General features: G+C 31.4%; 2 protein-coding genes across 3 annotated transcripts; one reads left to right on the forward strand and one right to left on the reverse strand.

Moving 5' to 3' along the window:
* Window positions 1-12,139: 12,139 nt before the first annotated feature.
* On the forward strand, window positions 12,140-14,369 carry LOC100255845 (protein trichome birefringence-like 3). 2 transcript variants are annotated; one of them, XR_009466379.1, is made up of 6 exons: window positions 12,140-12,481; window positions 12,585-12,822; window positions 12,945-13,116; window positions 13,381-13,580; window positions 13,656-13,864; window positions 13,940-14,052. XR_009466379.1 is itself a non-coding variant. In XM_002263597.5 (6 exons), exons 1-6 carry the CDS (start codon window positions 12,319-12,321, stop codon window positions 14,271-14,273), a joined length of 1,266 nt encoding a protein of 421 aa, XP_002263633.4. In that variant the 5' UTR covers window positions 12,151-12,318; the 3' UTR covers window positions 14,274-14,369. The 2 variants fall into 2 exon arrangements, 1 of the variants encoding a protein (XP_002263633.4); XM_002263597.5 differs by having other exon boundaries at window positions 12,151-12,481; window positions 13,706-13,864; window positions 13,940-14,369.
* A 10,123-nt stretch (window positions 14,370-24,492) lies between these two features.
* On the reverse strand, window positions 24,493-25,257 carry LOC104880006 (uncharacterized). Its single transcript, XM_010655017.1, has one exon. The coding sequence runs from the start codon at window positions 25,255-25,257 to the stop codon at window positions 24,493-24,495; it is 765 nt and encodes a 254-aa protein (XP_010653319.1).
* Window positions 25,258-26,663: the final 1,406 nt, after the last annotated feature.

The raw sequence follows: 26,663 nt of genomic DNA on the forward strand, positions 1-26,663 counted from the left end.
TTTGGAAATCGAAATTTTGAAGAGTTATTTAAAAATAGAATTTTAAAAATTAAATTTGAAAATAATTAAAGTTTGGAAAGCCAAGGTTTTGAAAATTAAATTTTTTTTTTAAAAAAAATGAGAGTTTTGAAAATTTAAATTAAAACTGGAATTTTGGAAAATTATCTTAAGATTAAAATTTTGAAAATTAAATTTTTTTTGCATCAAAAGTTGAAGAAAACTAATAATAATAATAATAATAAAAAGACATGGTCTAGGCATCATAACGTGTACAGGTACAATAGCACTACAAACCCATTTTTATATTACAATAATAGCATACCCACACCACAAGCCCATTTTTCAAAATTATAACACAGATTTCACCTTTTCACCCTCTTCAACACCACCACCACCACGAACGCACAAAAACCGCAAAACCTAGATTACTATATGAAAAAGGAAAGAGATTATTCCCTCTCACTCCGCCTTCTACCTATGTATAAACCCCAAAACAAAAAACAAACAGCAATGCTAGAAGATTTGAACGCAGTCCTCTACAGAGGGAAATGAGGCTAAAATTCTAGAGTGGAGTGATAATATTATCGAGTTGGGCCTCAACGGTGGTGGTGGTAGCAACATGAATACTTTGAGCCTTTGCAGGGAGAACCTTAAAGAGCCCGAACTATTATGGAAAACATAAACTTGAACTTTGCATGATACTTGATACCCAAAGCAATGCATTTAGAACCTATGGTGGAGGAGATCGGAGCGCTTGATGGTCCGTGGGGGGGGGGGAGGGGGTGATGAGTTTGATGGGTTTTAGAAAATGAAGATAGGGTGATGATGGGCATTGGTGGGTAAAGAGAAGGTTTCGGTGGGCATGAGGTGTGATAAATGGAGCATAGTGATAGGTATAATACTTAAGAACGGAGTGAGATACGATTTCCATGCATAGGACTAGGAGAACGGGTTTGAACAGATGAGGTGGTGAAATGATGGATGGAGGCATAGGTATGTGGTGGGTATGGAAAGAGTGAAAATGGGTATGGGAATGAAGCGGGTTGTTGCAATGGGTGTGATGGATAAATGAATAAGTATGGGGATGGGTTTAGAGGTTATCATGGATGAAGATTTAAATAGAGAAGTGGGTATGAAGAGGGTTCGATGGGTGTGAAGGTAGAGAGACGAGAGTGGCTATGGCATGGAAATTCATGCACGTGGAGCTCGCATCATTGAATCACTTTTTTGTTTGGGCCATCTTTTCTTTGAGCTGCTTTGACTCCTTAGCACAGAGTCACATATGGGGTCCTGAATAAGGCTATCACCATGCTTCCACCTTGGTAATGGGGTCCAGTACGTGGGCCTAAGGTACAACTACTAGGATGGGGTATGAGATAATCAATGGGTGTAAGGGAACCATAAAGACTTCGGCTGCAAACTCACCAATGTGATCTTCTTTTTGTACATTCTAGCATCTCGGGATTGAAAATTGGGTTATGGCCATAAACGGGTAATACCACAAGACCCCAAGAGAAAGGTCTCATCCCCAACTTTGCAAAAAAACGGCTTCAGGTGAACCCTTTTTGTCACCCTTCTTAACAAACTATATAGGAACAATTGTCTTCATTGCACCCTTGTTGCTCTTGATGGGAGTGTTAAACATCCGGACGAAAGCAACATGAACAAGATCCAATCCTGTGCTTCCAAGTTGGTCAACAACATCTTGATAGCCTCGTCATTCACTCCTTGGATTTGCACTCTCAGATGGAGACGCACCAACCAAAACACACCACAGACACCAAAATCAGAGAAGTATAGGGCAAGGATCATTAACAAAAAGGAAGCAAAAATGAATGAACCAATAGGGCATTAAACGAAGCCTCATTTCATGAGTTATCCATGGGCTTGCAAGCGGGTTGAGGGACCATAGGTTCTTACCAAAAAAGCAAGTTATGAATTCTAGGATATCTCATAATGTAACTAAAACAGAGTCAAGTTACTCTTCAGCAAAACCAAGGAAAAGAGGTGATAAAACAATGACAACAAATCCATAGATATTCTAGAGATCAATGAAAGCTAAATATATAACCTGATACTCCTACCCAAAACAAACAATAATATCCAAAAGTAAGAAAGAGAAGATAATGAATAGAAGCAATGGTGAATACAGGGTCCTTACTTGAGAAACCTCTTCACGAATGAAAGCTCGCCGGACTCCAAGCTCTGTTTTCTACTTTCTCTAGAAAATCTTCTATCCTCCAGCTATCCACCCTCAAACTGGTTTCTTCTCAAGCTCTCTCAAATTTTCCTCCAAACCCTTCTTCAACCTCTCTTACTTCTTTTTCTAGTTTTTTGCCCCTCCCCTGTTTCTGTCTTCTCCCGCAAGTCACTGCCCGCTCCACTGCTCCTTGTCTCAAGAGGATGTCATCACTGTCAACCATCACAATGGTGAGCCATGCTTTTTGCCACATGTCCATGCAACTTGTTCTTGGCAGAAAAGGGTCCCCCCACTTCAAAAAATGAAAAAAAAAAAAAAAAAAACAACTCTCCTCGGGTGGTGTCCACAAAGGGGTCTACAATATATATATATATATATATATATATATATATATATATATATATATATATATATATATATATATATATATATGTTTTATTTGGTAAAAAAAAAAAAATCTATGTAATTTTACAAAATTTTTCCAAAAAAAAAAAAAAAAAAGCATGTTAGCCAAATATTTCATTAACATTTATATAAATTGCCAAGTATTAGAACTATTTATTTTGGAAATATAAAAATGAAAAATCAAAGGGTTACCTTTAGTATCTATAATATGCATGTTTATATTTATGTTTAAAATAAAATCAAAATATTTAATTAAAAAGGATAAAATAACTTCCAAATGAAAAAATTAATTTGATTTTTCTAAAATATGGTGTGAAAGCAAGCTAATTCAAACCTAGTTACACACCCACAAGGAGAGGTAAATTGGGTGTTTGCCATTTTTCATAAAGTTTAATTGAGAATAGATGGAGAGGGGGAGAATAAGAAACAAAAAGCAAAAGTAGGAGAATTGATAGAAATAAACACTTTTTATAGTGATTTAACAATTCCCCAATATCCATTCTCCTCAAGTTTTCAATCGAGTAAGGTTCCACTAGCTTCAAAGCTTGAACCTCAATATGTACATTTATATTCTAAGGTTTCAATCAACCTTTTACAAATACTTTAAGTGTCTACCTCACTTGAAAAGTACTTCTCACAAAATGAATGAAGGGTAAGATAATTCTCCAATCCTAATATAGCAAGTGAAGCTCAAAATACAATGGAAACTAGGAAGGACTTGCAAGTGCACTTGTGAAAAATAGCAAGTTTAAGAATAAATGCATTTAGAAGACTTTTGAAACAAAAAATTGGTTTTTCAATTAAATACATCAAGTCTCATCTTCATAAATGCTCTTAAACACTTAAATATACTTAACTCAATATCTTCCTAAAAAAGGGCTCGATCAAGCAAGTAACCAGTTCACTAGTAGTTGTGTATTAAATGCACTAAAAAGTGACTATTGGGGTTTAAGATCACAATTGGTTCAAACAATCTTTGATCTGTCAAGTCTCATTGTTTAATCGGTTAAGACATACTATTGGATGAGAAAAGGTGCATAAAGTGCATCTTGATCGGTTAAGCCCAATCAACTCAATTGGTTCCTTCCTGTATTAATCGATTGCATGGTAAAGTGTAGAAACAACTTCAAATTGAGGTCAGAAACCTTCATTAACACGTGTTCAACCTCAAAAATCCCTTTAAAGCAAGTTTAGGAAGAAACTGTAATCGAAGTTCAATGAGGGATGATTTTTGAAACATTACGTGTATGAAAAAATTTATGACTCAAGTGCATCAACAAGAATCAATCTATAATAAGTCCTAGGTCTTCTTAAGTCTTCAAAAAGCTCAATTCCTCAAGATAATGACCTTTTATTTTTGTTGTTTAAACTTTCTTTGAGGATTAGTGCCCAAAGAACCATTTGACTTTCTTAGGAGCCTACAGAACAAGTCAAGATGTATTTAGTATCTATATCTTCTTGGGTCAGTGGGGGTTAGCACTCTTTACTAGTGCAACCCAAACATTTTTTTATTAAGGAATAGTATCATTTTGAAATTTTTTTTCTCAAAAGACAAGTGTTCTTAATTTTACTTCATCTTTTACAAAAATAGCAAATAGTGGATGTACTAGCACAAAATGCCTTTTTTACAAATTATTCTTCAAATGTTTATAGTCCAGTCAATTTTGATCAAAAATGCGATTTTGCCTAAGAATAATCATTTCAAAAACCTTGTGTATAAGAAAACTTTGAGAAAAAAATAGGTCAACAATTCATTTTTCTTTTTCAAATTCTTGTTTTCTTTTTCAAAAGTGATCTTTGTCTTCTCAACATTTTCAATATTTTCTTTTAGATCACTAAGCTCCTTTTCAAGACTCAAAATTTTCCTTTTAAGAAAGTCATTTTTCAAACCAAAATTTTCAAAGTCAAGATACATTTCTTCAAAGGCACTTTGAAGATCATCATCATTGCTAGTAATAGGGTTCACCTCATCTTTATGATCCTCAATTGTCATGAAGCACCTATTTACTACGTTATTTTTCATGTCTCCATCAATTGACTCTTTTTCACTATCAATTCATGTAGAAAGCATGAATTTCTTCTTTATTCTCTTTAGCTTACTCTTGTAGATAAGACAATCATATTTGATGTATCCCAACTTTTTGAACTTAAAGCATATAAACTCTTTTTTCTCCCTATCTTTGCTTGAAGAGTTCTTTTCATTTGACACTTCTTTCTTAAGTGAAGACTTTCTTTGGGAATGGTTTCTTTTATTTGTTATTTTGAAATTTTATGAACATCTTAGAGTTTTCTTGAGAGAAGTGCCAAATCCTCATCTTCTTCACTAGTATCTTTTTCTTTCCCATCTTCATCAACATCTTCTTTTTGCATCACTTATAGAACCTTAAGTTAACTTGTAATCCTTGAAACCCTAAAAAAGGGCCCAGTTGATTGAGCAACTGGTTCACAAGCATTGTGCATTAAATGTACTAGCAAATGACTATTAAGGTTTAGGACCTCAATCGATTGAGCAATTGGTTCAACCAATTCTCAACTGATCGAACCTTCTACCTCAATAGGTTAAAAATATGCTACTAGATGAGAAAGAGTAAATAAAGTGTACCTTGACTAGTTGAGGCCAACGAGCTTAATCGGTTTCCCTTGCCTCGATCGTTGCATTGTAAAGTGTAGAAATGATTCCAAATTAAAGTTAAGAACCTTTGGTAATACATTCAACCTCAAATAACCCTTTAAAGCAAGTTTAAAAAAAATTAGGATTAGTATTTCATAAAAATAAAAAAGAAATCATCTAATTTTAAGAAATGTAATCTATTTAAGTTCAATGAGAAATGATTTTTGAAACATCAAATGCATAAGAAAAAAAAAAATTATAACTCAAGTGCACCGACAAAAATCAATCTTACATTAAGTCCTAGGTCTTCTTAAGTCTTCAAAAAGTTCTAAATCCTTTAGTCACCCATCTTCTATTTTTTGTAGCTTTAACTCTCTTTAAATTTTCCCAAAAAAAAAAAAAAGAACCTTGAAACAATTAACTTGATTTAAATCATTACTGGCTTTAATATTATTTTCTAATCATCAAAACTTAATTAGAAGAACCCTTAAGCTAAAATGAAATATGAAAATAATAAAAAAAAAATTCAATAAAAATCCAAGTGCTTAGTCATATTAGCGATTAAAAATTTGTTATACCTCTCAATAAAATCTTATTAAAAAATATGTTTTATTTGGTTAAAAAAAAAAAAGTTTGTGTCATTTTACAAAATTTGTCAAAAAAAAAAAAATCATATCAATCAAATATTTCATTAACATTTATATAAATTGCCAAGTATTAGTACTATTCATTTTGGAAACATAAAAATGAAAAATAAAAAGGTTACCTTTAGAAGCAATATTTTTTTAGAAAAAGTATTTTATAAAACTTTTATAATAAATTAAAAAAAACAATTACGAGGAATCTAGTTATCAATTAATATTGATGACACAAGTAAAAGAAGTATTTTAGGGAATAATTAGCTGATTCATTAATAAAAAAGTGCATGTATTGCAAATTATTTTTAAATAAATGAAGATAATGAGGAGAATTATGCTTTAAACCCACTTGAGTTTGATAATTAATAAAAAGTCCTTCAAACACTCATAATTGATTACAAGGATATATTGTAGGAATAAACAAAAATACTCTTTTGACTTACACCTATCATTTTTGTCTTTATACCACCACTCTTTACATGCCACTTTCATAAAATTCTCCTTGATTTAATCCTTTATTTTATTTTTCATTGTTTTTTTTTAATTCTTTTAAAAATCAACATTATTTTCTATTTTAAAATTATAAATAAGCAAAAATTATATTAATGATTCAAAAACTATTTTGAAAAATACTTTGGAAAAAAAATATTAATTTAAATGAATAAAAATTATCTTTTACATTTTAGAAGTAAATAATTTAATGATTAAAACACTATTTAAAATAAATATATATTTTTTCTTTTATAATAAAAGGTATTTTAAAGTTTATTTTTATTATTTTAAAATAAAAGGTTTAAATTTTTTTTTTAATCTTCTTTCTTTCTTACTTTAATAATTTTTTGAACATAGACTTTTGATAATAAGTTATATGAAATGTTGCACATTTGTTTATTAAGGAATTTTTTTTAATGATTTGAATTAATTGAAAATTTATTGAAATAAGTAAAACAAAAAGAGAGAAAGACGATGGATGAAGAGTTTTTATTTTAAATATCCAACTAAAATGTGTTTGTATTTAGAAATAGATTATATCAATACATAGTATGGTAGAGATAGAATTTTTCTAGTATAAAAAGGTTGAATGATATATTTACTCATTTTAAATAAAAACAAGTAATTAAAAATTATATAGATTATGTTTGAGTTTAGTTTTAAAATATTTTTTTAGTTTTTATTTTTTTATTTTTAAAAATAAATTTTATTTCTTATATTGTATTTTTTTAACATACGTGTAATTAAAAAATAAAAACTATTTTTAAAAATTAAAATTGAAGACCTTGTTTAATACTATTTTTTTCATATGAAAATAGTAAAAAGATTAAATTTCATTTATTGATTATTATTTTTATTTTTTATATTAGTTATTTTAATAATAAAATAAAAAATATTATATGTTCATAATTAAATAAAGAAATCGGTCAATCACATATTTTTTTTTTACAAAAATATAATATGTTCACAATTAAATAAAGAAATCGGTTAATTGTATATTTTTTTTACAAAAATATAATCACAAAAAAATTGGATTTAAGTTTTCTGTCATTTTCTTAATCAAACTACTAGAATCATGTTTAATACACATATAGGCACACATTGATTATGAAGATATAAAATTTGTGTCACTGTATAACGGTATTCACTAACTATACAAGGAAAATATACTAAGTGTACAAGAGGTGTAAAAGATTACCATTTGTAAAAGATTTCAATTGATTTTGAACCACTCCTTTATTTTCCTTATCACTCACAAATTGCATCCCCATGTCATGCATTTTATTTAACTCCCACATGGAAATTCCAATACTTTCCTCAGTAATGATGTTTGGGAAAAAAATTTAACTCTAATTCGTCCACCTTTTTTCTCGATTAAACCATTAGAAATATAATTAACACACGTATGTATGTGGACACATTACTTAGAAGGGATATATTGTGTCATTGTACAATTGTATTACATTAATTGTACAAGAGAAATGTACTAAGTGTACAAGGCTACCATTTGTGAAATATTTTAATCGATTCTGAATCACTTCTTCATTTTCCTTGTCACCTATAGATTGCATACCTATGTCATACACTTTATTTAACTCTCACATGGAAATTCCGATACTTTCCCTAGTAATAATGTTTGGGGAAAAAAATTTAAACCTAATTCATCCATCATTTTCTCAGTCAAACTATTAGAAATATGGTTAACATACCTATATGAATACATAACTTAAAAGATATATATTGCGCCATTGTAAAATAATGTTACACTAATTGTACAATGAAAATGTACTAAGTGTACAAGAGGTATATAAGGCTACTCTTTATGCAATATTTCAATCAATTCTCAACATTTTTTTTTTATTGTCACCGAAGGAGTGAACATTTTTCCCCCACACATTCCTTTACCTAAAAATAGTTTCAATTTGAATTTTTAAATTTCATCATCCAAAATTTGTAATTGCATATTTCGTTTTGAGTTTTTTTAACAATATTTTTTCTTAGTACATTTACATCTCATATAAAGGAAAATTAACCACAATATTTAGGTACTATATTTTTTATGAAATCAAATTAATATAAAATGGAAAACACATTAGTGTCATTATTTCAAATGACTCAAGACAATATAAACAACATGTAATAACTATTTAGGAAAAATTATCAATGTTTTTTTACCAAACTATGTCGTTTAGATATTCCATACCAAAATTAAAACTTAGGAAATAAAATTAAAATTATCATATTTAAAGTGTTTATTATAAGTAAACCAAATGAAATATATATTTTTACTATTTTACCTTTATAAACATAATGTCAGTAGAGATAAAAAAAATCATATTTAAATAGAATTAAAAATGATAAAAAAAAAAATTATCTTTGTAACATTTGTAGTTTTTATTTATTTTTTTAAAAAAAATCATTCATTTAAATTATTGAGTTAATTTTAAATAAAAAAATTTGTTGTAATTATAGTTTTGAAGATTCTATGATTTTTATATTGTTACTTTTAATTTATTTTCTTTGATTCTTTATCTTAAATTTCATCCAAACTTGTTTTTACCCATATTTTCATGTTTTCTATTATATCCTTTTTTCAAGGTGATTTTTATCTAATTTATATTCCATTATATTCTCTTTTCAATTTTAAAGTGTTTTTATACATTTTTGCATAACAAAAGATTTTGTCATTTTTCATTTACAAAACTTTATACAAAAAATATCATATGCGAGGAAAAAAAATTATGATATAATTACGTGCACATCTCTTAATATAATGTATTTGTTTGACTTGATTGATGACATCATGTTTTAATAATTTAAACTATGTCAAGTTCACGTCTATTTCGGATTTAAAAGGGTATTTTAATATTTTTCAAATTATTAAATTATAATACATTATTCAATTAAAAATTAATTACCACCATTGGTTAAAAGATGGTCATGTTACAAAATAATTTATTAAGATAATGTCCATGTATGGTCCATAAAATAGATGTTTGTTTTTTAAGAGAAAAAAATCTCAAATATAATAATAATAATAATAATAATAATAAACCTAATAAGTAATATGATTTAAAGCACCCTTTATCAATTTTATTTTCTTTGACAAGAAAGGAAAATTAAAACAAACACAAAGGTATTCATCAAGATTATATTTTATTTTTCGACATTAGAAACTATTTTATCTTTTTATCCAAATATTCTAATAAAATCATTTTTTTTATATTAAATAAAATTTACATTAATTTTTAATAGAAGATGTGAGTGATCCCAAGAAAATATCTTAGACAAACAGAAGGAAAATACAATGAAATTGGTGCAATCAAATGAGATGATTTTGAACCATGAAAAGAGAAGGTAGTGGGGTAATGATTAAATCATAGTCTCTCATTGTGGAAAATAGAGAAAATTTGTGTAGGGACACTGAATAATAATCCATTTTTGTGCCCAAAAACGACCCTTCTAAAATTGGTGTAACATATAGTTCAGTAACAGACTGATTTAATGGATCATTTGAATTTGCTTCAAGGTACAGCAACATGAGTACAAATAATGAAAAATAACACCTTAGTTCAAAGAATCTTAAGGGTAATACCCTACATAATTTTGATGTTACATTAGCATACTTTTTATTCATGATAAGCATAATTTAGTATAGAATAATTTTCTTTGCTTTCCATTTTAAGTGAATGTTGAAAAACACCCCTTCATGCTAAGGATTAGATTTTGAAAAGCTTTGATTTTTAGGTGGGTGTTTGGATATATTTTCTATATATATTTTTTAAAATTTTAGAAAAGGTGAATAATTTATATAAATTTTTATTTTCTTAAATTTTTAAAATTTTTAAAAGAGTTTTATCAATAAAAACTATTTTTTTTTTAATATAAGAATTCATATATTTTTTTTTAGAAGTTATCAACTTAAAAAGCAAATATTTAAATGTTATTTAAGAGTTTGTTTGATAGTAATTTTAGGAAGTATTTTTTATTTTGAAAGTGTTTTTGAAACAAATTAAGTATTTGATAAACTTTAGGAAACAACTTTTAAAATGCAAATAATCATTTATAGTCTTGAAAAATTATTTGTATTGTTTTATATTAAAACACTTGTTAAAAGTATGTTTTACATTATTTCTATTCGAAGTGTTTTTAGTGAAAGTATTTTATATAAAAGTGTTTTTAGGAGAATCACTTATAAAATATTTCACCATAAAACATTACAAGTAATTTTTTATCTCTATCCAAACAATTTTATTTTTATTTTTTTGAGAAAAAGAAATTTGTAAATTAATAATAGTTTCTTCACTTAGCAAGATGTTGCATCAGAATTGGGCTAATGCTGTTTTTTCCAACAAACAGTTAGGATTAAGCTGACAGATGGATGATATGATTACAATTCATAAATATAGTCCTCCCAATTTATAACTTAGTGGATTTAATTGATTGGAACCAACAAAGGAGGGCCTCATCAATGCTCATTACTATATATATATATATTTATTAAAATGTGTGGAAGCTAATTATTATTTTAATGGTAAGGGTATTTTAAATTAAGTTACTTTGGAGATTTTACATATATGATTTGGTTAGAGTTTTATTTTTTAGGGTATTGAGATATAGAAAAATGCAAAAAAAAATAAAATAAAATTTAGAGGGTGAACCATTTTTGAATTCTCTTATACTCTCTTTTCATTATAATGAAAATTTACAACAGTTACAAGTAGATCGAAGTCTCATATTAAAAGTGAACCACTATAAATTTTGTGTATTTTTATACTTTAATTTTTTACATTATGGTTTATTGTCACTTTCCAAATATATATATTAAAAAAAACAGAAAAACTAAAAATAAAAAATAGATTTAAAATTAATATATTATTTTAAACTTACTTTAATTATATTTGAAGATTATTTAAAAATATAAATTTTTAACTAATTTAAATTTTTTTTTTATAGCAAAATCGAGAATGAGAAAAATATTTTCTTACAATATATATATTTTTTAAAATTTTGGTAGGATACTAAATAAATATTTTATAATTTTTCTATATTTTTTTAGTAGATATTGAATTTTATTGAATAAGGCATTTCCCCATATTATTCTTTAGGGATTGTTTTAAAATTTAGAAGATTGGAGAAATTCTCTTAACTATTTGATATTGAATTTGATACTTTTTCTATACTCTTCTGAGAATATCTCGCTTCTTCTCCATAGCCATAAGTTAACTTCTCAAATCACATATGCCCGCAGGTAACTATTCCATTTCTTTGATTATAAAATTTAGTCAGATGGGATGGTAGCATGATAGCAACACATTTCCAAAGTTTTTGAGGATAACTATGATAAAAAATTGAAGAAAAGGTACGACAACTACAAGCCAGCTTTTCCTACTCTGTTTCTCGATGGAACTGAAAGGTCAAATTGTTATATTCAAGATTCATCTGGGATATTCCATTTAGAGCTCAAAACACTACAACATGACCATGAATTCATCACGTAGTACGAGTCTCAAACTACCATATCTATATATGTATGTACTATGAAATCCACATGGTGGAAAATTTATACCAGTTAGCTGTAAATGGAAGTCAATATGGGGGAGGTGACAGCAGAAAACCATTTCCCACCTAATGAAGACTATATAGGGTCTACATGATTGCAATGGCACAGTGGTTGGATCATTATAAAAGTTTCCACCATTATGTAGAAGGCAGGAGGAGCCCAAGATGTTAGCCTCCCAACCCACCTCTAAACTCCATTATATACGCTGAAAAAATGATCAAAAAGCAAAGCATACATGACTTTAGCTTCACTCCTACTCAAAAACCATAAAAAAATTGCCGAAAATTCCCTCCTAAAGTCCTCATCATTCTGTTGTACCAGCTCCCCAGGACTATTCCTCTTACTCTTTTATTCTGCTGTTGAGCTTCTCCTCCCCTCATCATCCCTACACCATTCTCCTTTGGCCACGATGAAACCCTCCCGGGGGAAGCTACCTCTGCCCATCATTACTGTTGTCATCTGTGCTTTTGCTATCATCGCCCTCTTGTACACACAAAGAATCACTTCTCCCTCTCCCAACTCAATTCTCAGGTTCAAATCCTGTTCTAGAAAAAAACACACTCCCAACTCTAGTAAGTCTCTGCTGCTAGCAGCCAGTTGCTGTATGTGTCATTTGGCACCCCACCACCAATCGGTTCTGATACTGATATATATACAATCTGCTGCTGTTAACAGGTGACAGGGATGGAAAGAATGATCTGGACGACTCAGAAGCCGACGACAAGTTTGATTTTGACCCGGAAGAGTGCAGTATTGTTAATGGAAAGTGGGTGTTTAACTCTTCAGTTAAGCCTCTCTACACAGACAGGAGCTGCCCATATCTCGATAGACAGGTCTCTTGTGCCAAAAATGGAAGACCAGATTCCGCCTATCGCCACTGGGAATGGCAGCTGGACGACTGTGAATTGCCAAGGTTGAGAATTTCACTGTTTGATATTCATATCTAAATGTATAGATTGGATATACTACTAGGACATTCTTGAAGTAACAGTAGTCTGCCATGTTCATGACTTGGTTTTGATTTCATATTCTCAGATTCAATCCTAAAACTGCCCTTAAGAAACTGCGAGGGAAGAGGCTAATGTTCGTGGGAGACTCGCTTCAAAGAGGTCAATGGCAGTCATTTGTTTGTCTCGTTGAACACATTATACCTGAAGACAAGAAGTCCATGCATCGCGGCCGCTCTCATTCAGTCTTCAAAGCCAAGGTATTGACTGCACAATAGGAAGATAGATACTCAATCTTGTGTCTTACGCGTTGTTTTATTTCGGTACACCTAATTCCAAAGATGAATTCAAGAAGCATATTGGAAAATGTAAAAGTAAAGGAAGTGGTATAGAGAAGAGTATATTGAAGTTAGGTTACATGTCACACATGCCCCTGCATTATATTTCTACTCTTGCCTTCAAAGAAAAGCTGCTTCATCATCGTCATCATCATCATCACATATTTTTCTCCATCTGTAATTCAGGAATACAATACTACAATAGAATTCTATTGGGCTCCATTCCTTGTGGAATCAAATTCAGATCTCCATATCATAGGAGACCCAAGGCAAAGAATACTGAGAGTGGATTCAGTTTCCAAGCATGCCAAACACTGGCTAGGAGTGGATATCCTCGTGTTCAATACTTATGTCTGGTGGATGAGTGGCCTGCGGATCAAGTCCCTGTAAGTTTCTCCTCAAACACATAGCTAGCTAGGAAGCATAATTTTTCAATAGCAACTGATAACAGTTCAATACAGTTTTAAAATAAATGAATACCCTTTTGAGCTGCAATGTGGATTGAGCACAGATGGGGTTCATTTGCAAATGGGGAAGAAGGATATGAAGAGCTGGACGCCCCGGTCGCTTACAGGTTCGGTTTGAAGACGTGGGCCAACTGGGTCGATTCAACTGTTAATCCTAACAAGACCCGTGTCTTCTTCACAACTATGTCTCCTACACACATGAGGTCTGTCTCTCTATATCCACATCTCTTAGATATAACTAATCCAAGGTTCAACAATCATATTCCTCTTCTTTGCAGAAGCGCGGACTGGAACAATAAGGATGGGATCAAATGCTACAATGAGACAAAGCCAGTGATGAAGAGGGGGCACTGGGGGACTGGATCCGATAAAAGGATAATGAATGTGGTAGACAGCATAGTGGAGAAGATGAAGGTCCCGGTTACAGTCATCAACATAACACAAATGTCAGAACACCGAGTCGATGCTCACTCATCAGTTTACACTGAGACTCAAGGCAACCTGTTAACCGAGGAGCAGAAGGCAGACCCACTACGCTACGCAGACTGCATACATTGGTGTTTGCCTGGAGTTCCGGACACATGGAATCAAGCTTTTCTTGCATATTTGTAGCCAAAAGGCCGGGAACATGCAACACAAACTGATTTGTTTTTTTGGGTCTGTGACCACATGATTTCATCAATTATAAGTAGTCTTTTGATTCCTCTCTATCAAATTCTTGGTTTATATATCTGCTAATTAACTTGAGCTATGCCACAAACCAACCATATGTATGCTCTTATGAAACGTAACTGTGCCTTCAAATTCTTATATATGCAATTCATATTTGGTAATTGTATATACAACAAAAAAAAAATCAATTTTTAGAAATAACAGTACTTATGAACTCATGTGGATTTGGAATCTTTTATGTAAAAATTAGATGTTTAACAAACTTTCTCCCCCACAGAAATTAAATATATACTTTACAAACTTTTGAAAATGAGGCTTAAAATTTTTTGAAAATCACTAAAAGTGATTCATTGATAATTGACAAACTGATTTTTAAAAATTAGAGTTGTTACTTATTTTAATTTTTTTTTTTTAAAATAAGATAAGAAATAAAAATGTAAAGTGACTCATTTTAAAAGAAAAACATGTTTGCGAAAAACCGAGTTAAAATTTGGAAGTTGAGTTACTTATTAAAAAAGTACCATAAAAATAATACTCATTTAAATTTTAAGAAAAAAATGTTTTTATTAAGCAATTGAAGGAAGTTGCAATAATTAATTAATTAGTTATGGATACCAAAAAAAAAAATGTCATGAATAAATATAAGTCATCGTAAAAATCATATTACAATAATATACAAAATAAATAAAAACAAAAGTACAACATGACTTATTGGATTAATTAGAAAAATGATTTTTATTATTTCAAAGATTATGACAAGGTTTTAAGAAATTTTGAAAGAATTTCTTTACATTAAATATAATTTCAAATTAATGATTTAAATTTATTTATTCACAAAAAAGTTTCAATTTATTTTTAACAATTTTATTTATATTCAATTTTTATTTTTAAGAAAGTTATTTGCACTTGTTACAAACAATTTGGCATTAATTATTTAAATTTATTTATTTACAAAAAAAAAGTTTCAATTTATTTTTAATAAGTGATTTGATACCATTTTATTTATATTTAATTTTTATTTTCAAAAAATTTATTTGCACCTATTATTATTATAAAAAAAATTATTAAGTGCAACTTTAAAACAAAGTTCCCCCTTTGATTTTATTGACAAGAAATAAATATTTTCATCCAAAGTTGTTAAGAAAAGATTATCATAATTTTATTCCAATTTTATTTTTGTTTTTTTTAAAGAACTTTAAATTTTTGCTTAAAAAAAATGAATTTTTCATTTTCACAATTTTATCTAAAATGAAAGAATTTTACTTGACTTTTATTACAAAATGATTTTCCCAATTTTATGTACAAAAATATCCCAATTCCATTTTGTTTTAAAAAAGTGTCATTTACAATTCTATTTCTAGAAAAAAATATTTATTTTACAATTTTATTTAAAAGATGATTTTTACCATTCTATTTTAAATAAGGAATTTTTGCTTAGATTTGATTAAAACAAAAAAAAAAAAAAGGTTTTTTTAAACTTCATTCTCTAGGAGTGGCCGACGGAGATGAGTAGGCCGGCACGTCCCACCGGCGATCGAGAGAGCTGGCGGGTGATGACAGGCCTCACCTCCGGTAGTTCCGGAGACCAATTCTTGGACTCTAGCTTGATTTTCCATTTCCGTTCTTCTTCATCTGCTCCATCCTCATTCAGAGTTGTACTGAATCAATGAATGAAAACAGCGAGATGGGAAGTGGGTTTGTTGTAATTATCTGAACGACATACATAGAGAGGCGCGGGGTGGAGACTTGAGGCTTGGATAAAATACCCTCTGAAAATATAAACCATTAAAACCTTGACATGTACCCTGAATCAAAAGCTATTAAGCAAAATTATGAGTTGCAAATGATCAAACAAATGACCAGACAAGGATCCCTAATTTTTTCTGCAACCAAAACACCAAAAGAGAAAATGGAAGGAAAATATTCCAAATATTCATAATCTTCTCATCCTTTCCTCATCTTTCCTGACAAGATTGAAAAAAAAAACCAAGAAAAACTTGACGTACCTTGAGAAAACTAGATCAAGAGAGAAAATAGAGAAGAAATGTATCTAAGACAGTTGGAAATGCTTTCTCAAACTTTCCTCCTAATCAAACTATCCTAAAACCCAAAACCCTAACTAACATTTCAACACATTCAGACATAAAAACAAAAAAAAAGAAAAAAAAAAAAAAGAAAAAGGGAAGGAAAATATCGAGAATCACTTTGGGGGGCATTTTTGGAATATTTCAAAATTTTTAAAGTGTTTTTTTTTAAGAAAAGCACCTGTCAAGCCCTTTAAATATTTTTTCAAAATTTTAAAAATGTTTTTTAAAATGGACCAAACACCTTATTTCCATACCAAAAATATTTAAAAGTATTTTTAAAGATAGAAATACTTTAAAAAATCAGGGTTTTTAATAAAGAATTTTTCTCAAATCTTATTAAGAGCCCGTTTGGTAGTGATTCTAGTGGAAGTGTTTTTATTTAAAGTGTTTTCTGCTATAGTATTTCTGTGAAAAACACTTTTATGATAATAAAAAAAAATAATTCTAAAGTGTTTTTTATAATAAATTGTATAAATATAAAAACACTTTTAATATTAATAAATTACTAAAAAGGATATACAATTTTAATTAAAAAAAAGGTATGATAAACAAAAAAACTTTTTATTAATGAAAAAACATCTAAATCACTAAAAAAATAACATTGAATAAAAGATAATTTTAAAATTAAAACAATATATGATTACCTGTTAATTTCTAAAAAAAAAAAAAAAGACTTTTCTAATTAAAAATAATAATTTTTTTTTATCACTATACTAAAATTTTAAAAAATATTTACAAAAAACATCTAAATCAATAATAAAAAAAAAGAACATTGAATAAAAGATAATTTTAAAAGTAAAACAATATAACCACCTATTAATTTCTAAAAAAAAAAAGATTTTTCTAATTAAAAACAATAAATTTTTTTTATCATTGGGGGGCATTTTTGGAATATTTCAAAAAAATTGAAGTGTTTTTTTTAAAAAAACACCTGTCAAGTGATTTTTTAAAAATCACTTCAAGTGTTTTTCCAGATTTTCAAAAGTGTTTTTTAAAATTTGTCAAATACTTTATTTTCATCCCAAAAACACTTTTAAGTGTTTTTAAGGGTAGAAACACTTTTAAAAATCACTGCCAAACGGGCTCTAATTTTTTTTACCATTATATTTTAACAAAAAAAATATGCCTTTAAATTTTTTTAAGGGTTTATATAAAAAAAATTTTACTTAACTTTTTTTTTTTAAAAAAAATCTTTTTACTATTTCACTTGGAATAAAAATTTCCATTTAAAAAAAAAAAGATTTTGTACAAGTTTATTTAAAAAAAAAAGGAATTTTAATTAACTTTTATTAAAAAAATATTTTTTAAAAATTTGTTTAAAAAAGAAAATTACCTTATGAAAGGATCTTTTACAATTTTATTTAGAAAAAAAAATCTCACAATTTTATCTACAAAAGATATTTAATTCCAAATTTATTAAGAAAAAATATCTTTATAAATTTTATGAAAAGAAAGATTTTTACAAATTATTTTTGGAACATATTCTAATATTTATTTATAGCATATTTGATTGGTAATAGCATACTATATGTTATTCAATTAGCACTAAATATTTTTTACATTCAAATGTCATATGATCAAGGAAAACTTCATCAAATTAACCTAATTTGATAAAAAAAAATTAGAAAAGAAAAGAAATTAGGATCTCCAAAAACAAAGACATGAATAAAAAATGAATTTTTATTAAAAGTATTTTCACAAAATTAATCATTTCGCAGTAGTCCACCTTTTTCAATTCCATTTCCGTCCTTCTCTTTCCTTTTTTCCTATCTAAAGCATCCTTAACGAGGATCGTTGGATTGAAAAGTAGAAAAGAATCTCATCCGTTAATTCCGCGGGACCCAGTCTTACCCAGGCTCGCGCCTATGGGATCCTATATTCTAAGCCAACTGCCTCCGAATTAGCGTTCATGTGGGTTCGAGAAACTAGGGTTTTCGCTTTGTATCGTATTCTCAGGTAAAACTTCCTTCATGGTTTCAAGAAATCTTCTCAGATTCAGGATTAAAATCCATCGCGTGTTGTTACCCTGAATCTATCTTGTTTGGATTATTTGATCTTTTTATCCGATCATTGATATTCTCACCATCCGTTTGGTTGCTGAGAAAAGAAAAGAGAAACATGGAATAGACTACGTCATATTTCAATTAGTGAGGATCCTGAAATTCAAGAACTTGCTATACTTATCCAAATGGACAATTAGGGTTTTGTTGATTTTTTATTCTGATTGATTTTTTTTTTCCCTCTTCAGTAGCTGATTTTGAAACACTCATGGCTGGAGGGAATTTCATGCACAGAGTTATATCTTACGTTGTGAATGAGGTCCTTGTAAACAGTCTTGCCAACAGGTATTATTTAGCCCTCATGTGTTATTATTTTTGCATGAGTTATTGATTGATTGAAGCTTCTTCATCTGCTCATCAGGATTTGCTAGTTCCTGATGGGCTCGTTCCCTTGAAGTGAAGCGCTATCAAATCTTCCATTTTTTATGCACTGTAATATTTATGCATTGCAACTGTGGAAGTTTGAGAACATTTAGCCATTACAACATTAATGTCTTCCTTTGTTTGGTTTTTGCTTGGTTGCATGGTCATTTGTGGTTCAAATTGTGATTTGAAAACCAAATTCCTTAAATAATAAATGTTATAATTCTTTATGAAAAGACTTAATTCAAATCAGCTTTAGTGAATAAATGGACGAAAATTTATTGGAAACAAAAATGACCATTCCGGTGAAGTCCAATTATTAATTTTGTTTTTGCTTCATTGTCTGGTCATTCTGGAATTCGGTGTTCCAGATTTGGTTTTTGTCCATTCAGGTGCATCAAGATTATTTGTTTTGGAGCAATCAAATTCCTTATTTGATGAATGTTATCATATTTCAGAGGAAAAGCCAAATCTAAGTTAGCCAGTTGACTTGTTTCTGTTTCTTATTTCCTTTTTTTTTTTTTTTTGTTACAATGGATGATTCACTCTGCCAAGGAAGCAATCCAGTCCACCCTTCTACCCCACACTACTTAAATACTGGGAGACTCGAGCTTTTAGGACCTTTGGTTCATTGTTAGAGAGCCCTATTGCTAACCTACACCTCAAAAGGCTGTATTGGATTTTTTGGAAGCAAAAACAATCAGAGTAATTACCTGTTGTAGCTTGTGAGTTGTGACCACAAATGTGTGTGATGTTTGGTGGTGTTAAATTTTTTGCCAATGATGACTCCATAGACCTGTACCGATTGTGGATATGACCACAGCAATTAACATCTAAGGGGCTGAGGCTTGTTTTCTTTTTCTTTTTTTCTTTTTTTTTAATCACTCTTTCAATACATTTTTAGGTAAAATTGTTCTTAAGCAATACCTACGTGATTTGTTCCAGACATTGTTTTAAAGAAGGATGACAATATGAAATATCAACTCAGAGGCAAAGGTGGCACCTGATAAAATTGAAAATTTTAATGTTGAATTATAAAAGTATCTTTGAAATTTAATTACTAAATTTAATTTGACCATTTGATGAAACAAAAAGATGAAGAGGGTGTTTTTTTTAGCTTTTTGCCAAAAACAATTTGTTTTTAGACTTTAGGTTGTTTGTATTTCTACTTTTTCATGACTTATTATAAATTTTTGACTGAATAGAAAAAATCAAATATTTTTTTGCTTTTTCTTTACTTTTTAATGTATAATAGAAATAAAATATTACAAATTTAGCTATAAAAATAAATAAATAAAACATTACAAAAACAAAGTACTTAATACTTAACACTATTAAACACTATTTAGTTTTAACTGCTATTTAGAATTAAGTGAAAAAAACAAACACCACCGAAGTCTAAAATTGTTTATTTTACTAATTTTTCCTTAAAGTTACAAACATGGCTTGAAAAGTACTGTTATAAATTTATAACCCATTTAAAACAAACTATTTAAACATCATGTTATTTTAATATAACATTAAGTCATTCTGTGGGTTGTTGGTTTCTGTTATGAAACTCTATTGTTCGTGTTTGGGAATGTGCTAGTTTCAAGAAATTCTTGTAACTATCCAAACTTTGAACCACTTGTTTAATTGTTAAAGTTATTTATGGATGAATCTCCAATCTGGAATGGTTGGTCTTTGTCATGAAACCTTATTGTTTATTTTCACAGTTTGCTTGTTACGGTGAATGTTTCAATGATTCCAGCTTTGAATTCATTGTTTAAGTATTAAAACTATTACTGGCTGAATATCTGATCAAGGGTTCTCAAATTTTATTATATGGTTGTGCTTTCTCAGCCCTGCTTTTCAGAGATTTGCCGTGAGGACATCCAGAAGGATGGAAGATATCTCAAATAAGGGTATGTACTTTGTTCCCCATCTTAGAACAGCCCTGGGTTGCATTGATCCTTACATTATTAAGACCTGCTATTTTTGGATGCAGCTGCACAGAAGAGGCAGGAACTTGCTGAGCAGGTGAAGGAGTTGTCAAAGAATTTTGAGGTTTGAAGTGTTACCATGTGTGTTGAAAACTTAAACTCTGTAGTAGCAAGCGTCTAATTGTTTGTCGGATTTGATGCAGTCACCCAAAAATCAGTGAGTTTTGATGGCATTGGTAGAGCGTGATTCTGCAGCAGATGTATATGATTCCTCTGAAGTTTTCTACTTTTCTTAGGTGGTATCTGATGGAAGTCAGTTTTGTATCATGTGGCGTAGATATAAACTTATTGTTCTTGTACTAGAATTGATCAGCAGGAATGGAAGGCATAGTTTTCAGCATCTGGATATGAATAACAAATAATCAAATTACAAATGTAATGGATCCTTTTCTTTGAACTTCATTCATCTTTGGCTCATATGAATTATTGTAAATCTATGTGACACAATTGAGAGGGGCAATTCACTTCGTACATTTTGTTTACTTTTAGCTTTATAATTTATGAAAAGATTTGTGGAAAAATCACAGAATTTGATTGTGATATGATATTCTCTGTTACATGGTTGTTAGTAACTTATTAGACAAGAAGCGGAGTTCTAAGCGCTTTGATGTTCATTTATCTTGTATTTGCTTGACAAACCCACTCGTCTTGTTGGCTGGTCATCCTTTTTGACCGGCATGCATGGGTAAGGTAGGGTAGGTCTCTTTGAGAACGTGAAGAAAAAGACTAGAATATACCTTGGCTGGTTATTTATAAATTGATAAATTTAATATTTCCCCCATTTTAAAGTGTTCATGTCCAGTGAAACACATTGCGACTTTGTGAGGAGTGAGGACTAGTGTCCAGGCAGCAGTTGCTGCTAGGAATAGGATGTAGCCTCCCACTTTGCGCACTTCTCTTAAATTTTTTTTTCCCTTGGTAGGTTTTTTTTTTGTAAATGATGTGGTGGCCGAGGTGAAAATTCGTCCAAAACATTTTAAATTGTTTTGTTGAAGAAATTAGTATATGTATAATATAATTTGTTATATTTGATAATAATATTTTATTAATAATAAAAAACATAAATTTTATATTATTGTGAAATGTCTTAATTTAAAAATATTTAATATTAAATTCATTATGATATATTTAATTTAAATATATTCTTATAATTTTTTAAATATTTTTTATTTCTTATATTTAATAAATATATAAATGATATAAAAAATCAATTAAACAAATTATCGTGATAGCTTTTATATCTTTAGCAATTAATTAAATGAAATTTTAAAATAAAATATTTAGAATTGATTTATTTATTAGTACATTCTTTTAATATTTTGTTTTTATTTTTTTTTATAAGTAAAAGAAGTATATTAAACGAGAAGAGGAAACACCAAAAATCGGTGCCCTCTAAGTATATAGAGAGTATACACACCACCTTCCCTAACTAGGAGCCTATCCAGTCTACAAAACTTGCAAGAGAAGAATGACTCTCTACTAGGGACCCCCTGGCCCAAGACCAAAGATTACGTACAAAAGAATATTTCAACCTTTGAAGCGAAAGATCCTCATCCCCAAACATTAACCTATTTCTCTCCTTCCAAACTGACCAAAAAATACATAAAGGCGCCATTTGCCAAGCCTTCTTGCGTCTTTTTCCCACAAACCCTCCATTCCACCCAAGAAGGGTTGTCTTCACTGTACATGAGAAAGTCCAAGATATACCAAAAAGAGAGAAAAGGAGGCTCCATAGGACCCGCGTCTTGACACAATGCAGTAGGAGATGATCCACTGTTTCTTCTTCAGATAGACAGAGAAAGTACCTGTTTGCCAAAGAGAACCCCCTCCTTTGAAGTTGCTCCTGAGTTAAAACTTTACCCCAAGAAGCCTCCCAAGCAAAGAAAGCTACCTTGGGAGGCACTCTTGCCCTCCACATTCTTTCGCTAGGGAACATAGAAAGGCCCCCCGGCTTCATCATATAATAAAGGGACCTAACTGAGAAAGCCCCATCATTTGAAGCTGTCCATATCACTCTATCTTCCTCCTCCCTTTGAACCCTGAAAGCTTGGATCTTCTACAACAACCACTCCACCAAATCAATCTCCCAATCGTTAAACGCCCTAGCAAAGAGAGGAATCCAACCAACCCCATCACCAATAGGATTCCACACCTCCGAAACCCAAGCATTCTTCGACATGGACATGAAAAAAAGAGATGGGAAGGACTCACAAAGAGACCCCTCACCACATCACTTGTCTTTCCAAAATTTCATTCTTTGCCCATTACCCAAATGGAAAGCTACCCTGCCATCTAACAGCCCCCACTTCTTCCTAATTGCTTTCCAAAGCCCAACTCCGTTTCTTCCCATCACATCCCTAGTACACCAGCCTCCCTCCTCTACACCATACTTGAGGCTAATTACACTCCTCCATAACGCCTCTCTCTCATTAGCAAACCTCCAATTCCACTTACACAAAAGGGCGTTATTCATCAATGATAAATTTCTCACCCCTAGTCCACCTTTTCTTTTCTCCAAGCATACCAAGTTCCATCTTACAAGGTAAGGTTTATGGGCTAGAGTTCCCCCACCCCACATAAAATCCCTCTGAATTTTCTCCAATCTCAACCTCACTTTTCTAGGCAAATGAAAGAGAGACATCAGATAAATAGGCATACTGGACATAGTGCTTCTAATTAGGGTAAGTCTTCCCCCTTTAGATATGTACTGCCTCTTCCACATGACAAGCCTTCTACGAAAACGCTCTTCAACCCCATCCCACATCGCCAAAGAATTGAAAGCTGCCCCTAAGGGCATTCCCAAATAACTAGAAGGAATCCCCCCCACTTTACACCCCAACTCCAAAGCCAAACCCTCTATATTCAGCACCCTTCCAACCGGGATCATCTCACTCTTCTCTAAGTTAATCCTCAAACCCGAACACGCCTCAAACCACATGAGAAGCCAGCTTAGATAAGTCATCTCGTCTGAAGACTCCTCACAAAAAACCAACGTATCGTCCGCAAACAACAAATGCGATATATGCATCCCCTCACCCCTCCCACCACTCACCTTCCACCCAGATAAGTAGCCCCCACTAATAGCCCTTCTCATCATACTACTGAAAACCTCCATGGTGATCACAAACAAATAAGGGGAAAGGGGATCTCCTTGTCTTAACCTCCTCGTGCTTTGAAAAAAACCGGATAGAGACCCATTAACTAACATGGAGAATTTCACTGTGGAGATACACCAATCAATCCACTTTATCCATCTCTCTCCAAACCCCATCTCTTTAAGAACAACCAACAAAAAGCTCCAGCTAACACGGTCATAAGTCTTCTCTATATCCAACTTGCATAACGCCCCTCCCACATTGTCTTTCAATCTTGAGTCCACGGCCTCGTTTGCAATCAACACTGCATCCAAAATCTGTCTACCCTCCACAAAGGCATTTTGAGACTCTGAAATCACTTTCCCAATCACCTTTTTAATTCTATTGGCCAACACCTTGGCCAGCAACTTGTAGAAGCTGCCTACAAGGCTGATAGGCCTGAAATCTTTCAAATCTTCAACACCTCCCCTTTTTGGGACTAGGACAAGGAATGTTTCATTTAGAGATTTTACAAATCTGCCTCTCTCATGAAATTCCTTGAAGAAGCCCATTATTTCAGCCTTTACTAAATCTCAACTGAACAACCAGAAAGCCATGGTGAAGCCATTCGGGTCGGGGGCTTTATCCTTGCCTAGATCTGAAAGTGCCGCGAACACCTCCCCTTCCGAAAAGGAAATTTCCAGCCCCTCAACCTCACAACTGTCTAATCTCATGAAGGGCAGCCCCTCAACACCAGGATGCCACCCCCTTTCTTCAATGTACAGATTATTAAAAGCACCCACCACACTATTTTTTAAATCTAATTCCTCCTTATGCCAACAATCATCCACTTTCAGCCTAGACAACCAGTTCCTTCTGCTATGCGCATTCGCCATCCTATGAAAGAATTTGGTATTATTATCCCCCTCCTTCAACCACAATTCCCTTGATCTCTGCCTCCAAGAAATTTCTTCCCTCAACACCCATGTCTTATAAACCTCCTTAGCCTCCTTCCTTGCTTCACAATCCTCCAGACTCAGAGTTGAATGATTCTCCACTGCATCCCAGTACACCACCTGGCTAAGAGCTTCTCTCTTCTTAGTCTCAATTACCCCAAAAACTTCTTTATTCCAAGTCTTTAAAAGCCCTTTTAAGGCTCTTAATTTTGCATCCAGAACAAAACTAAAAGACCCAATAAAAGTTAAACTGCCCCACCACCTCTTCATCTGATCCATGAACCCCCTTTCCTCCAGCCACATATTCTCAAATCTGAACGGTGACATACCCCTCTTCAAACCTCCACCTTCAAGTAGGATAGGAAAATGATCAAAGACTGGTCTAGCAAGAATCCCCTGCATGGCTCAATTGAACATTCTGTCCCATTCATCTGTTACTAAGAACCTGTCGAGCCTAGATTGTGACTGATTGTTTAACCCTCCCTCGCTAAGTAAAGGGACCCCCCTATAAGGGGTAGTCCCTTAGCTCCAAATCCTCTACCACTTCAGTAAATCTCCTCATTGATGCAGATAGCTCGCCCCCCCTACTGCGCTCTTCCGGGTATCTGATCATGTTAAAGTCTCCCCCCACACACCAAGGGTCTCTCCATAACCCTTTTATTGACCCAAGCTCCTCCCAGAAAACCTCTCTATCCCTTCTGCACACCGGCCCATAAACTCCGGTGAACACCCACCTCATCCCATCCATACAATTGTTGAACAGACAAGACACTGAAAACATCCCTTCTTCCACCTCCAACAAATCAACCACTCTGTTATGAGGACTTCAATATGTGTATTGTGTTGGAAATCTTGAATTACTCTAGTCCAAGTCTTGTTTCTTGTAAGGTGCATGCATTTATCCCTAGGCACCATGGGAAACTCATCCCAACAACTAAGACAAGTCAATCCCTTCAATTAAGAGGTAGTGCACTATACAACCTCTACTGAATTACTCAAATTCATGAACTGATTATGGACAATTTATCTACTTATAAGGAACTTATGACTTGTATCCTTTATACAACTCCTAATGCACCAAAGTCATATACAATGTAAAATATATGGACTAAATGCTCAAATTAATGTCAATACATAAAAAGGTATAACAAAGAAACGGTCAAGTCTAATTTTGTTATATCATGTCTTACTTTTAGGGGCTCAATCCCAACAAACTCCCACTAACCCCAAAAGTAAACTGGGCACTATAGAAAGAATCTGTTTCATAATCATATTACCTTTCTTAACTATCTCACAAAGTAAGTAATACATCATCTCTATGTTTTTTCACTTTTAGTGGTACCTTGGTTCTTTAGATTGTGCCATCATCACACTGTTACCAAAAACAAGATCTTGGACAATACAATAAAGGGAACTACCCTTATTGCTAAATGGCTTTCTTTGTTGCTTCGGAAGCAACAAAAACCACATAGAGTATACACATATCTAGAAGTAGACCCACAAAAGTCATCATCAAACTCAAGGTCTAATTCCCAATACCTAACGAGTACTAATTCATCACAAAGACTCACAAGCATATAATCCATCATTCTTCAGAGATACTTGAGTACATGCTTGACATCCACCCAAAACTCTAATCCTAGATCAAACTAACATCTATTCACCATTCTTGCAACAAATCAAATATCTAATCTAGCACATAGCATTGCATATATGAGGCTACCCATAACAACATGGTTTTAAAAATTGGACCAGCCGATCCAACCATCGACCGATCCAATCGTCAATCGATCACGGTTCCAATTTGG

The sequence above is a fragment of the Vitis vinifera genome, chromosome 8 (assembly GCF_030704535.1).
Source record: "Vitis vinifera cultivar Pinot Noir 40024 chromosome 8, ASM3070453v1".
Classification (NCBI taxonomy): Eukaryota; Viridiplantae; Streptophyta; class Magnoliopsida; order Vitales; family Vitaceae; genus Vitis; species Vitis vinifera.

Coding starts and splice junctions, on each gene's coding strand:
- LOC100255845 (XM_002263597.5), top strand. CDS start 12,319: ATGAAACCCTCCCGGGGGAAGCTACCTCTGCCCATCATTACTGTTGTC. Junction 13,117..13,380: donor ATTCAGTCTTCAAAGCCAAG/GTATTGACTGCA, acceptor TCTGTAATTCAG/GAATACAATACTACAATAGA. Junction 13,581..13,705: donor GGCCTGCGGATCAAGTCCCT/GTAAGTTTCTCC, acceptor GATTGAGCACAG/ATGGGGTTCATTTGCAAATG.
- LOC104880006 (XM_010655017.1), bottom strand. CDS start 25,257: ATGCAGGGGATTCTTGCTAGACCAGTCTTTGATCATTTTCCTATCCTA.